This window comes from Octodon degus, unplaced genomic scaffold (assembly GCF_000260255.1).
Source record: "Octodon degus isolate 3935 unplaced genomic scaffold, OctDeg1.0 scaffold00076, whole genome shotgun sequence".
NCBI classification, from domain to species: Eukaryota; Metazoa; Chordata; class Mammalia; order Rodentia; family Octodontidae; genus Octodon; species Octodon degus.
In genome coordinates this window covers 1,901,769-1,915,896 of record NW_004524652.1, presented here as the reverse complement: position 1 = coordinate 1,915,896, position 14,128 = coordinate 1,901,769, and the positions used below count along the sequence as shown (strand labels likewise).

The window sequence follows — 14,128 nt, the reverse complement described above, 5'->3', positions numbered from 1 at the left end:
TGGTGCTGCTGGTGCTGCTGGTGCTGGTGCTGCTGGTGGTGGTGGTGGTGCTGGTGGTGCTGGTGGTGGTGGTGCTGCTGGTGCTGCTGGTGCTGCTGGTGCTGGTGCTGCTGGTGGTGGTGGTAGTGCTGGTGATGCTGGTGCTGGTGCTCATGCTGGTGGCAATGATAGTGGCAGTGGTGGTGGTAGTAATGGTAGTGATGGTGCTGGTGGTGCTCATGGTGCTGGTGGTGGTGCTGGTGGTGCTGGTGGTAGTGGTGGTGGTGGTGGTAGTGATGGTGGCAGCGCAGACTCAACAGCCACTGAAAGAGGGCCAAATTCTTCTGACCCAAGTGCTTTCAAAGACAGTGTTCTTATTTATTCCTTGAGATTATGCTGCACACCTGGGTTAATGTGTATGATAATGCATGGGACACTGCGAAATTGCTAAGGGTAAGTTTCAAAAGTTCTCACCATGAAAAATGATAAGTATTCAAAGAGATAGATGTGTTGATTAGCTTGAGTTAATTATTCTACATTATATTCATTAATCATGACAGCACTTTGTACTCCATAGAAATATACATCATAATCTGTCAACTTGCAATCAAAAATGTAAACAAACAGAGGCATAGGACAACAAAACAAAACAAAAAAAGATCATACGAGACATAATAGACACCTTGATGGCCACCCATCTAGAACTTAGATAAAATGGACGGAATCACCAAGAACACAAAGTAACAAAGTCACAAAGAGCAAAGAGAAGTAGGAGCCCAAAGAGCCCTCTCTTTTAGAAAACCGAATATATAATCAATTCCCCAAAGAGAAATCACCAGGCCCATGCAGATTTACTAGTGAAAACATCCAAACATTTAGCAAAAAAATAACTATTTCTGCAGCTTCTTCCCAGGATGGGGGCAGCGAGAGCACACGCTCCTGGCGACACCCGAGCGCACCAGGACTACCAGGGGAAGCCGCGCAGGTGACCGGCCCCGACGGAGGTCTCAGCACGAGGGCACGGGGTCCTCCAGAGACAGCCGGCAGGCTGAGGCCCCGAGGACGGGGAGAGCCGCGCGCACAGGAAGACGCCTTTATTCCAGATGGGAGCCTGGCTCGATGTTCAAACGCTGCTCAGAGTAACTGGCGTCAGCAGACTGGAGGGAAAACGTGATCGCGTTAATGGGCACAGGAAAAACTTGACAAGATCCAACAGCGCTAGGACTTGAAAAGAAGGCAGAAAACGGCAACCTCTCAGCAACGAAGAGGGTGGAGAAGCTTCGCAGCTCGGTGCAGAGGATGCCTGAAAGGTGTGAGAAGCGACGCACTGTCTCTGTGATCAGGAGGGACCAGATGCGTGTACACACACACAGGCACACACAGGCGCGCGCGCGCACACACACACACACACACACACACACACACTTCCTTCCACACTGTACTGGGGCCAACTGAAAGACCAGAGGAAAACTTGAGCAACAGAATAAAATAATTGCACACTGCAACTCCAAGCGCAATGTGAGCGTCCCACTGCCTGTGATGAAAAAAATAAGTAATAGATGTCGTTGAATAAATAGGCAAGTGAGGGAAATAAAGGAGGTCACCTTGGGAGTGACTTGGGGGGCTCCGCCTCTTATTAAGATCAGGACCACAGAAGGGGTTCACGGTGGCAGGGCGAAGAGGGCCTCACCAAGCCCAGCAGCCCCAGACCCTGCAGCCCATGGCCCACACTCCGACGCCCTCCTAAGACCCCTGCTGGCCTCCAAGGGCCCTCCTAGCTTTTCTCCATTAGCCAGCTGGGATCCCCACTGTACCCCGGAGCTCTCCTCCCTGAGCTAGAACACTGCATCCTGTTGGCTTCAAAGCAGCTTCCACGGGGCGCTGTTCAAGGGAAGGAAGCTCCAGGCCCGCATAAGAGCCCAGGGCACTCCCCCAAAGCTCAGAAGTCCCTGCAATAGCACTTCCTCCAGGCCAGCTCCCCAGCCACCAGCGAGCTCCTTGATTCTATCTTCCCAGACCCGCTCTGCCCTGGTCACAGATTCGTATGCTACTCCCTTCTCTCTCCTTTACCAATCTCATCCTCAGAGAGAAATCTCCTTCACGGTGACTGCTGATTCTGAACTGTCTGGCATCTGGTTATGGCGCCCAACAAATTCCTGGACATTGTGCATTCGGAAAGGCAGCGACCCCCTCACAGTGTGCGCCCCCTTACCATTGATCGCTATTGGTTGGTTCTTCCCTCCAGCAGGTGTAAGGGTGCCCCTGCCTTTGCCAAAAGCCGCCCCTCACCCGAACTTTGTCCCATGACTCTAGGCCCTGCCTGGGCTTTCTGGTCTCTTGGGTAACTGGGCTAATGTCACACAAGTGCTGGCCTCCAGTCTCCAGCTCAGCACTGGGGACCAGGGTTCCTCTGGAATGGGGGATGGGGCAGCCACAGACGAATAGAGCTGCTGTGGCTGGGAAAGGAAGTGCCATGTGCTGGGGTCCTTTGGGCTGCATGCTGGGGGGGTGCTGCTGGGGGAGCATCCACTGTCCCCTTGAAGGGTCACCCTCTGAAACTCAAAGGGATCCCCAGAGGTCTAAGGAATAAAAGTGTTCCATTTGCTGCTTCCAGTTTTTGCTTGGAAGACAGGAACAGCAGGACAGAGGAGGATTTAGAGGATGACAAACAGCCCCAGCCAGGTTGCTTGTCCTCAAAGGGATACACACACCGAGCTATTTTTAAAAACATCTTTGCTTATAACTTGGATCCTGGAACAGAAGCCGCTCTCCCAAGTCTCACTGTGGCGTTCCCTGAGATCACAGGCCCTCGGATGACAACCAGGGACATGAGTGGTACTTGCTCTACCACACCACCATCAGCAAAGACTCCAGATAGCGGATTGAAGTGCCAGCTGCAGCCCTAGATTGGAACTCTGCACGGCTCACTCGGGGGCAAGGCCTGGGCCCTGACTGCCCTGCCATCGTCTAGGGCCACAGGGGTCCTGCCAGGACCTGGCTTACCAGAAAGGAGCCCAGGGCGGGACCATGATAGCCCCATCTCTGCAGACACTCAGAAATAAAAGTCACACCCAGAGAAAAGTACGGGGGCCATTTGGCCTGATCCCTTGGGTTATTTAGGGCAGATGGGTGCAGGCAGAGGCCCACACTCATTCCAAATATTTGGAAGTGAGCTAAAGTGGTGTAGATTGACTTCCACTAGAAAGAGCTACAGTTTGATTATTTTTGGGTTGTGGGAATTCCAACTGTTAATGACAGTACCAGGTCTAAATTTGCCTCCAGCTGTTCTCAAACCCAGCAAAGATTCATCCCCAGTTAGGGCGCTGTAAGGATACAGCGAGCACCTCACTGTTGCATGCCCCAAGAAACCCAGTGCCCCGTCTGCCAGAGTCACAATAGTCATGGAGTTTTCTCTTCACCACTACCTGGAAATCTGATTTTGGATGCCAATGTCTAATCCATAAACTCTGAACTTCGTTTGTTCTGCGTCAGCTGCCTTGCCCCTGGCTTCCATGTGATCTTCTGTGGTACGTGGCTTGCAGGCATCTGTTGTAAATTTGCAAAGTGGGCGCCCAGGAAAGCACACTTCCTGGGGCTTGTTAGGGTTTTCCAGAGGACACTGCCTCTGGGCCCCCGTGGGCCCGTTTCCTAGCTCCAGAAAGTGGGGGGTGCAGAGGTTTTGGTGAAACCCCGCGCCACACGCATGGCTGTCTCCAAACAAGGCCAGCTGTGCGGCCCACCTGAAAGCCAGAGCTTCTGGGGACGCTGACCTCACCCCAGGCCCAGGCAGTGGAGCGCTGCTGGCCACAAACACGAAGGGGAAGGGAGGAGGGGCGATGCAGACACCGTCCCCACACAGAACTTTGGTTTCTAGGCAAAAACTTCAACTTCTCTGGAGAAGCAGCCAACTCCTCGAAGGATATTACATAAGCCAGTCAAACCAGGGAAAGTGAAGCGCTTAGCTTGGAGGGCAGAGAGGACCTGGGAGCAGATGCTGCCTGCTCCGCTTTCCAGAGCGGGCAGCAGGACGCTAGGCAGGCTCAGCCCGCAGGTGTCTGCGCGCGCCCTGAATTTCCAGCCAACCAAACCACGCCAGAAGGCTCTACCACCCAGGCAGAGCCGAGGCCCGGCGCCGGGTTAGTGAGGCTCGTTGGAGTCCACGGTGTTCACTAGCGTTTCCTCTAGCCAACATTAAAAGGGCACTCTGGATCCTGCGTCACCGCCACAAACCCTAAATGCACAAGGCACCAGCAGAGATGTGAGGGTTGTCCTCAAAGTCCCTCAGCTTCCCAAAGTGTAGAGAAAACAGCAGAACAAAAGCTGTTCTGGAGGGGACAGGATCGGGGACAGGACAACAGATCGGTGTGGGTGGAACTCTGACAATTCACATATAAATGTGTCTGGCACGCCCTCCATGCTCGGGGTCACGACACACGTTGTGTCGCTGTGTTGCGCTGCAGGAAGACGGCTTCGGTGTGCGGCACTGCCAGGATGTCCCTAGTCATTCAAGCACGCATCTCCTAAATAGCTGCTAGAGTCAAACTTCTCTATGTTTAAAATAAAACTATTTAGTGGAAATGCAATCAAGCTGAGGCAAATACCTCCTCTCGTGTATTATATTCCAGGGAGAAATAGAGAACGTGCTCCCTCAAGCACACGACACCTATTTTAAATGCCTTGTCTTGGGATATGCTTATATAAGATATTCGAGAAGTTCTATTCCATGTTCTTTGCTCTTTATGGTCTTTTATTTTTTGAACACCCAGCTCTATTTCCAGGGAGAAACAAAGCGGTTACTTCGAGGCCGGCTCCACGTTATACTTAGAACTGGCGTGCTCAGAATAGCTCTGCAGTTGGCAACTCTCCGGGGACCGCCGCCGTCTTGTTAGCAATCTCACCGCGTGGGGCGCGCTTGACGCCCTGGTGCTGGGGGGCAAACTCAGCACCCCAAAACTTGTGGGCTCAACCTCTGCGAAGGCACAGGATGACACGCGTCCCCGCCTGCCCCGAGAGGTCTGGGAAATCCGGGAACACAAATATTTTCCCAAACTGCTGACCCAGAAAGAGCAAGTGGGCCCCTGGGCGTGGCCCCGAGAGTGGCACGCGCATGATTCTGAGGTGGCCCCTCTTTAGAGACACCCGTCAGCCCTCTCTGAGAGCAGGTGTGACCCGGAGCGCTGCCCGCGGCGCAAGTCCCCGCGGCTGCCAGCTCGGACTCACCTCAGCGTGAAGCGGTCCTCCGTGCAGTTTCTGGAGACGGAGACGGGGAAGGTGAGCACGTCGCCTCGGCGCGCTGTCCTGGGGACGTAGTGCACCGCCACGTTGCTGTCCAGCCGCAGCTCCTTCAGCGCCGGGGTGCCGTGGGTCTGGTAGAGGACGACGCTCCCGATTCTGTGCAGGGGCGGCCCGGACTCGTCGATGTCATTGCGACCTGTGCGTGCGCCGCTGGTCCTCCACAGGTCCTCCTGGGCACAGTCCCCGCGCGCGTCCCCGGGCTGCACCGAGTAGTACAGCTCCACCGGGCTGCCCTCGGGCTGCTCCGCCGCCTTCCTCCTCCCGGCCACCACCGTCGGGGGGCTGAACCACGCAGCCGGGACCTCCAGCTCGGCCACGCACAGCCCCAGGTCCCCGGCGAGCCGGCAGCTGCCCCGCACCTCCCGGGTCTCGCGGAAGGCGAAGACGCGCAGGCAGGGCAGCCTCTCCGCGGGCCGCGCGTCGTCCCAGTCCCGGCCCACCAGGTGGAAGAGGACCTGCACCTTGGGGCGGCTCGGGTAGATCTTCTCCCGCAGGATGGAGGCCTTCAGCTTCCAGTTCAGGGAGAAGGTGCTGGTGATGCCGAAGGGGCTGGTGGGCAGCAGCAGGTCCGGGGGCACGACCTGCTCAATGGAGAAGGGCCCGTAGCTGGCATTGAGCACCGGCAGCTGCTGGGACTTGTAGATGAGGAAGGACTCGACCCGGGACTGCAGGCTGGAGTTGCGCATGATATCCTGGTTGGCCTCCTTCAGGAAGAAGGACACATCGGCGTTGTTGATGTGGTAGGTGACCGGCAGGTAGGTGGGCAGCAGGGAGAAGCGCTGGATGCTCTCGAGGATGCCGCGGCTCTCGGTCCCTGTCGGGAGGCAAGGGAGTCAGGGTTAGTAATCCAGGCAGCAGAGCCGCCCTTCCTGACTGAGGGCCGGGCTCTGTGCCCACAACACCATTCTCAATCCGGTGCCTCTCATGTGAATCACATGTGGCTGATGAACACAGGTGCAGGGTGCTGGGTGCACATTTGTTTTAGAAAAAATGTATGCCACTCACGGAAGTGGGAAATCGGTGGGCTTCATTGTCGCCTGAAGCCCACGTTCATCATGCAAGAGAAGCAAATTCAAAGCAAAGAGTCTTTCGATTTCGACACGTGGCACCAGCAGTGCCTGTCCAAGGTTAAGGAGTGGTAGGCAAGCGCTGGGAAGGTGTGATCACCTGCTCCCCTCGACAGACAGGCCCATGCATCAGCCCAGACCGACAGAGGCAGGTGGACATCGGAAACAAAAGTAGCTCATCAACAAACAGCTCGCGGCAGGCCTGTCTGTACCCCTCCTGCTTCATCTTCTGCTCCACCACACACACACACACACACACACACACACACACACACACACACACACGACGTGCAAAGACGCACTGGCTGGTGGGAAGGGGCAAGGCCATGGCCAAGAAGACCAAGATGGGTCATCACCAGGACTTCACCAGGCGCTGGGCAGAGGAGGTTCTGGAGGGCAAGCTGGGAAGGGCCCAGCAGGAGACAGCTGTGCGGGCTACACTTCGCCGGCCTCCGTGTGTCGGAGCCCAGAGCTGGGTGTCTGGGGCAGGTTCCCCCTCCCCCTTCCGCCAATGGCGCAAGCCGCACCATTGCCCGTGGACAGAAGCATCTTCCTGCTCACTGAGCTGATCCTCCTCTTGCGGGAGGGAAGGAAAGGGATCCAAAATGTTATTTTTACAGTTTGCCTTACATTGTGTAAGAAAAACACAGACAGCAGAATTGCATAACTCAAAGGACCAATTTAACGGGTTTTAGAAATGGAAGCCACTAGCGGGGGCAGCGCTCGCCTTCCCGGCAGAGTTCCACGGGCTGGCAGGAGCCTCGCCTCGCGCTGGGGGCCGGGCACATGTCCTCCTTGCCCTGGCGTCCTGTGTTGCCCCACTAAGGTGGCAAACACTGCCCTGCGTCCAGACCTTCTTGGCACCTGCCTGGAGCAGCAGAGACAGCAGAGGACCTGGAGACAGGCCTCATGGCCGGCTCTGCACACACAGCCTCCAGGCTGCGTGCAGTCCCAGGCCTCATGCTCCTGGCCTGAATGCGGCTCCAGGACCCGACCTGATGCTGCAGGCGGGATGGCCAAGGCCCACGCCGTGCCTAGGGAGATCAGTTCTAACGGACTGCGGTGGCCTCAGAAGGCACAGCCTCGTGGCTATGTGTCCCTCCCCAGGCCTGGTCATGTCTGTGCCCCTCTGGCTGTACCATGAACACCCACAAGCAGGGCGAGCTGTGGCCCTTTCTCTCCTCAGCACCCACAGCTGAGGACTAGTGCCCAGCCAGGACCAGCACTCAGAAACATTTCATAAGCCAGAGGGAAGGGACACAGCGATGCGTAGGCCACCACGGAGCGTGGATTACATGCTGGCCGCGCACCGGGCTTCTGTACCACTGTAATCAGATCCCTAATCCTTTTATCCCTCTAAGAGCTCCTGTAATCTGACTACAACCCAGAGCGGAGGGGCCCCTCAATTCCAGCCAGCAAGGGTCACCTGGGGGCAGCAGCTCCTCTGATGCCTCCCAATCAGACGTCCCGCTGGGTGCCGATGCCAAGTGCCTGGATGGTAGGAGTCGCTGAAGAAAGGGACCGGGCCGGCCTGGAAGCTCTTAGCTGCTGCACGTGGCCTCTGAGCCTCTCTCCCTGGCTTCTGACCCCCGAGTTAACCGCATAGCAGTACTCTGGGGGACCCAAAGCTCGAGTGGTCTCCCGTACATGTCTGTTCCTCTACTCCTTCATCATTTACAAAGCTCTCCCCAGCGACAGCCCCCAAATCACAGTGGCTGATGTGACCACCTGAGCCCCGTGGGGCACTGCGATGACCACGTAGCCCCTCTGTGGCCTCTGTGGGCTCCAACCAGTCCCCGCTATAGTGGCCAAAGCCCCTTACCCCAAGGCATGTGATGTGCTCAGGTCTCCACATGGCTCTTCGGCACCCAGAGATTTTATATTACTTTTAACATTTTTAAACAATCATTTTCCCCAAGTCAAGCATTTAAGAAGCCTAAGGATGGGTAGCTCGAACACGGGGCCCAACTTTTCCTCCCTGGACTCAAAAGAAGCAAAGCAATAGAACAGCCGGTGGGAAGTCCGATCCCAGGCAAGAGTCAGGCAGACATCGCGCCCAGGCGCGCCCCCTCCCCAGCCACCAGGGACTCACGTCAGCCACGCAGGAAGGTGTGGTCGGGCTGCTGACAATGCAGACCCTCGCAGAGTGTCACCTCTGAAGTACAGATGTCACCGGGCACGGGAGGAGTCAGACAGGACAGCACCGGTCGTGCTGGTAACATACAGCACGCTTTGCGCCTGCACCCTGCTGGTTTCCCCGTGCTGGGAGTGCACTGGGGTCCTGGCCCGCAGAGAGTTATGCTGCTTGCCCTGCTCGCCCGGAAAGGCCCTCTGGATTCGCAATGGGTGCCCCGTGTGACCATAGGGTTTCCTGTTCCCATTACCACCTCTGTTGGGGACGCAGCAGTGGCTGGAAGCCCTGAACTGCTGTGTGACCCACGTGGGCCCCAGGCTCACCCAGCCTCCAGAGTCAGCTGGTGGCAGAGTCTGCAGGACCCAGCGAGGGTACTTGGTGTGCTTTGGTATCCTCAGGGGACAGGAGCCTCGGGACACCTGATGCAGCAGTGTCCTCTGTGAAGGCCTGACCGCGCGTGGCCTCCAGCGTAGTGAGCACTGCGCGGTCCCTCTTGATGCCTCAGGCCGCCTGCACGCTGTGTGAAGGAGCACATGACTCGGGACCAAGCGTAAGGAGAGCATCCCGCACCTCGTTCAGGCGGTGCTGTGCTCCACCACTTTCCATCCACCCCGCTGGAATCCTCAGAGGCAGACAAGAAAGGTGGCCTGCGCAGCCACCCGTGGGGTCCCCACTGTGTCTCTACCAGAGCTCACAAAGTGTCACTGCGCTTGAAGCCCACCCCCACCCCACCTGGCAGTCCCTGTGGAGACTGTCCGTGCCGCACGCCACCCCCAAGTGCTCCCAGGCAGAGGCCCGGACATCAGGACACCCATTCAGGTGTGGCATCGGCATGAAAATGAAGGCTTTGGGGTCTGAGCTCCAAATACCGCACAAAGACCCCTGCGCACCTGAAGTCACAGGGCGGGCCCTGGTGGGCTCCGTGCGCCACGCCAGGGGCCGAGGCTGTTGCCACCGTCTTAAGGGAACCTCCACAGAGTGAGCGAGGTGCACCCGTCTGACCCTGCCGCGCTGGGCAGGTGCATGGGCGGGTGCAGACCGAGCCTGTGGAGCTCAGGCTTGGCGGTCCTTCCATTCCAGGCCGAGGGCGGGCTCTGGAGTCCGAGGGAGGAGCCTCCAGGCGTGGGGGCGGAGCATGGAGAAGCTCACGCCCATCCCCGGAGGGGCTTCCATGAGGTCCAGAACAGGCGCAGGAGCTCGTGTCCTCTGCCCTCCGCACGCGCTGCAGGACTCTGTCCTCAGGAAGGCGGTGAACTTTGGGGAGGCCGGTTCGGGGCTCGGGGCCGGGTGCACCACGAAGGCGGAGCAGTAGCAGGAAGCTGGGCGCGCAGTGAGGACGCACAGACGCGTGCGTGAGTCTGCAGCACAATGTGAAGAGAGCGCAGCCAGGTGCACCCCTGCGCCTGCCCCAGGGCCTTTGCATTGCGGCCTGTGCTGGAGAAGCCCCTTCCAGCGCCCCGAGAGCCCTCCTGGGCCTGAACACGCCACACACTCCGCGCCGCGCGGCAGAAACGGTCTTCACCAGCGGCGGCGTCAGCTGCATGCAGGGTCCCTCCTTAGCAGCTCCTGAGAGGCAGCGACCTAGTCTGTCCTCAGGCGTCACTTCAGAGCGACAAGATGGGAAGTTGCTACTTGGTGGAACCAGGGCAGGGGCAGTGCCACACCGGGAGCACATCCGGAGCCCTTGTGGGCACTGGGACGGGGCGAGGGTGAGCTCTGTGCCGCACACTTGCAGAGGGCTGGGGACACCCCAGATGTCTCACACACGCTCGTGTACACGCACATGCACACACATGCACACGCACACACGCTCGCTCCCACGTGCACACACACCGTGGGAGACGCCAGACAAGATAATCAACCTGATGGCGGCCAGCCTCTCACAGTACGCGAAGTTTAGTCACAGCATCACGCTGCACATCATGAACATGTGCAAGTTTTACTTGCCAGTGATACCTCAGAAACACTGCGACATTTTTAAGAAAAGGAAAAAGGGCTCAATTAGACATCATAGAAGGAAATACTCTGTGTGTCCCGGGTCAGGCTGCACTCAGCTCTCGGATGGCCGGTACCCGCCACGGTGAGAAGGGCGACAGGACCCAGGGCCAGTCTCCACCTGGGGTCCCACACCTGCTGTCCCACACCTGGGGTCCCACACCTGCTGTCCCACACCTGGGGTCCCACACCTGGGGTCCCACACTGCCCGCCACCAGCCCCTTCCACCCTCCCTGCATATGCTCTCAGTATGCAAAGAAAGGACTTCATTAAGTCGCTTCATATTAAAACTAGCCAAGTGTCACAGCTCATAAATTCTGCAAATTGTTTATATTAATGTTTAATTTGTCCAGGGATTAGGCAGTTTTGGAAGAAACACAAACAACTTTTCTCCCCTCCCCATTTTCTGAGGGTAAACTTACTTGGAGCGACCAACTTGTTGGACCTTATTTCCCAAAGAAGATAAAGAAGACCGGGGTGCCAGGGAGCCAGCTCAAAACCCTAGCACTTACAGGAGGCTGAGGCAGGAGGACACAGCTCCAGCCCAGCCTGGAGAAAGAAACAACAATAAATAATACATGAACAAAGGGCTGGATCTTGCTCAGTACAAAGGTCCTGCGTTTTAATCCCAAGTGGGGCCAAAACGAAAGAAAAGGAGGGGCAGGAAGTGGGGAGGAAAGAGCTGGAGGAGAGGGGACAGGAGATGCAGGAGGCAGCTGATGGGCAGGACCCGGAGCAGTGAGGGCTCTGCTCCGCGGAAAGAAGCTTGGGGACGATGCTGCACGGCAGTGACTGAAACTCAGCACCTTCTAGCTCACACACAGAGGACTTGGTCCCCGGGGCAGAGGTGCACCCCGGACAGCCATGTCTTTGGGGGCTGCCCTGTGCCAGGCAAGCATCCTCTGCTGCCCTGACAGCTGCTTCCTGGGCTGCCCCAGACCCGTCACTGGTGCCCCTCTCTTCTGCCCTCCTGCGCAAGCTAAGAAAACATCCACCCGTGAGCTTTGTAGCTGTGTGTGCAGAACTCGCAGCACGCTGCAAAACAGACCCCAGGGAGGTGGGGTCCCTCCGGGGCCCAGGTCCTGGAGACCAAGACGGCTCCAGCAGCCGCAGTGGCTGTGGTGGAGGGGACGCCAGCTGGTGGCCAGTGTGTTCCACCCAGCTGAATGTACCAGCGTGGTGTACGGTGTGGGATGTTCCTGTCAGAGGCGCTTGGGACCTCGTTGTCACTGCGAATGGCTGAGGTTCACCTTGGGGAGGGGAAGCTCTGGTCCTCACTCTGAGCATCGCTTCCTGACTCCCGAGGAGAAGGTGGGGCCATGCTCAGCCTCATGGAGAAGCTTTCTGAGCTGGCTTCCCTGATGGGAACTCAGCTTTTGTCATCCTCAGAGGATCTCGGGCCCTGACTCGCTGAGGATGGCTGCGGTCCCTTTGGGGGAGCTCTGGCACAGACCCTTCATCCAGCCGGCACAGACTTTCTGGCTTCCATCGCTGACCCTTAGGCCTTCCCAGCGCAGATCCATGAAGCGGGCCTGCGTGAGACACTGTCGTGGGCTCTGGGCCCCCAGCTGGACTTGTGGGAGGCACTGTTATGGGCTCTGGGTCTCCAGCTGGACTCGTGCAGGATGTTAGGGTCCCGGCCCGCAGCTGGAGTCTTTGGTCTTTAGCGTGCAGACGGATTTCCTGTGTTCTTTCTATATGACTCTTTGGGTGATTCATTATAGATAATCTTATAAAATGTGTCCTGGATTTCATTGTTTCCCTTGAAAAAAACCCAAATTATGGCAGTGGCCCAGGACTGCCCAACCCACGGACACAGCTGCCTGGGGACAGCTGGAGGGATGCACCTAAGGTGCGTGGTGGCCACATCCACTCTGTGACCTGCAGGGCCCCCCGCACCCTGAGGCACTGGAAAGGGAACCCCAAAAGCCATCAGAAGAGTGCAAGGACTGCTTCTTTACCCCAGGCATCTTCCGGTCTGCAGGGTCCCAGTGCTAACACACCCCCCTGGGGACCTGGATGCCCAGGGTGCTGAGAGCAGGACCTGGGGTGCAGAGCACAAGCAGGGGCCCCTCGGGCCCCCAGACTCATGGAGCCCCAGAGTGAGTCCTGATTAGGGAGACCAGGCTTCATAGGCATGGTGAGCTAAGGAGAGTGGGGACAGTGACATCCTGTTCCCGTCTGGGGCATCTGCAGCATGGCAGGACCAACACGAGGGTGCCCACTGTGCCTGGGGCCCCCAGTATCCTTAAAGACCAAAGTGAAGTGCCCAGGTCGGGCCTCATGGCTGTAACATATCACATGTCTGTGGTGACTCCCTGCACAACCAACAGCAGGAACGGCAGCCTCCCCAGTGGTGAGACCACAGCCCTAGGGAGAGGCTCAGCAGAGCATCAGCGGGTTGAAGGGGCACAGGCAGGCACACCCGTGCCAGGTACGGCGAATGCACAGCTGTGTTCTGCTTTCTGTGCCAGCGAGGCCACGGAGCCAGCACCGTCCCCGAGGGGCCTCCATCGGCCCCAACAAGGAGCAGCCGTGCAGCTCCAGCCTGGATGGCCACGCACCGCAGGCTAAGAGGGAAGCGAGCGTCCTCACCCCACCCAGGCCCTGCCGGATGGGGTAGGAAGCTGACCTGGCCTTCCTCCTGGCGGGCTCGTTGTCATCGCAGCCCCCGGCCCACACGCGGCGCTGTGCTCCAATTTAACCTTCTGTGCACACACGGAGGGCTTCCAGAGCCCGGCCTGCCGTCTGGTTTTGTGAAACTCACAAAGGATCGCTGTGGTTCTAGACTTTGCTGACTCTTTCGAATCCAGGGCTTCCTTCTGCTCATGTGTGTGCTGCCTTCTTCAGAGCCAGGAAATGCCTGGACTCGGGCACTCAGCTTCATGCCCAAGGACTTGGTCCTTCATCTAACCGGAAAGCAGGGAGCGCCCCAAAGCCGGGTAAGGACTGAGATCAGGGGCACACGGTGCCCTGGAGAGCGACATCGGAGCTGTGCCGGGGCCGGGGCCAGACACGACACGGAACGCAGCCACATGCAGCCGTCACCGTGGGCTGGAGATCACAACTGTGTTCTAAGTTAAATCACCAGAATGGTTTGGCAGTGATCCTGGTAACACGCGTGTGCCCATGCATGAATGTGTGTGGTTGCATATGTGTGTGCATGCATGTGTGTGTATCTTTGGGGCAGGGTTTACTAACCCTGTGTAGCTCAGGCTGGCCTTCAACACCCAGGAAGAGGCAGCCAGGCGTGGGCAGGACCAGAACCCGAAGCAGTGGTCCCAGCTCATCCCAGTGGTCACAGCCAGGGTGGTCAGGGACCACAGTATGACCAGAGAGCCCTGCCCTGCCCACAGCCAGAGAGTTGGGACCTGAACCTTGCTGTGGGGAGACCAGGCAGGGGACAACTGGCCCTCAGGAGGCCCCCACAGGCTCAAATGCCCCTCCTAAGGTCAGCCCCACCTTCAGAGCCCTCGGACAGAGCCCTGTTCAGGAACTCTTGGTATGGTGAGTGCCACCCTATGCTAGTGACCTCAGGATCAAGTCAGAGAAGGGAAGGGGAAGAGGAGTGGAGGGGAAGGAGGGGAGTGGGAAGGGGAAGGGGAGGGGGAAGGGGAGGGAGAGGAACAGAGGAAAGGGGGAGGGAGAGGAGGGGAGG

The 14,128-nt window shown here is 57.9% G+C and overlaps 1 protein-coding gene across 1 annotated transcript in view; it reads right to left on the bottom strand.

Annotated features, from left to right (window-relative positions):
- The window catches only part of Tmem132d (transmembrane protein 132D), a 482,864-nt gene that overhangs the window by 377,481 nt on the left and 91,255 nt on the right, over positions 1–14,128 (bottom strand). The window contains exon 3 of the mRNA XM_004635957.2: positions 5,200–6,088. Within this exon, the coding sequence (XP_004636014.1) occupies positions 5,200–6,088 (889 nt within the window). The remainder of the gene's footprint in view (positions 1–5,199; positions 6,089–14,128) is intronic.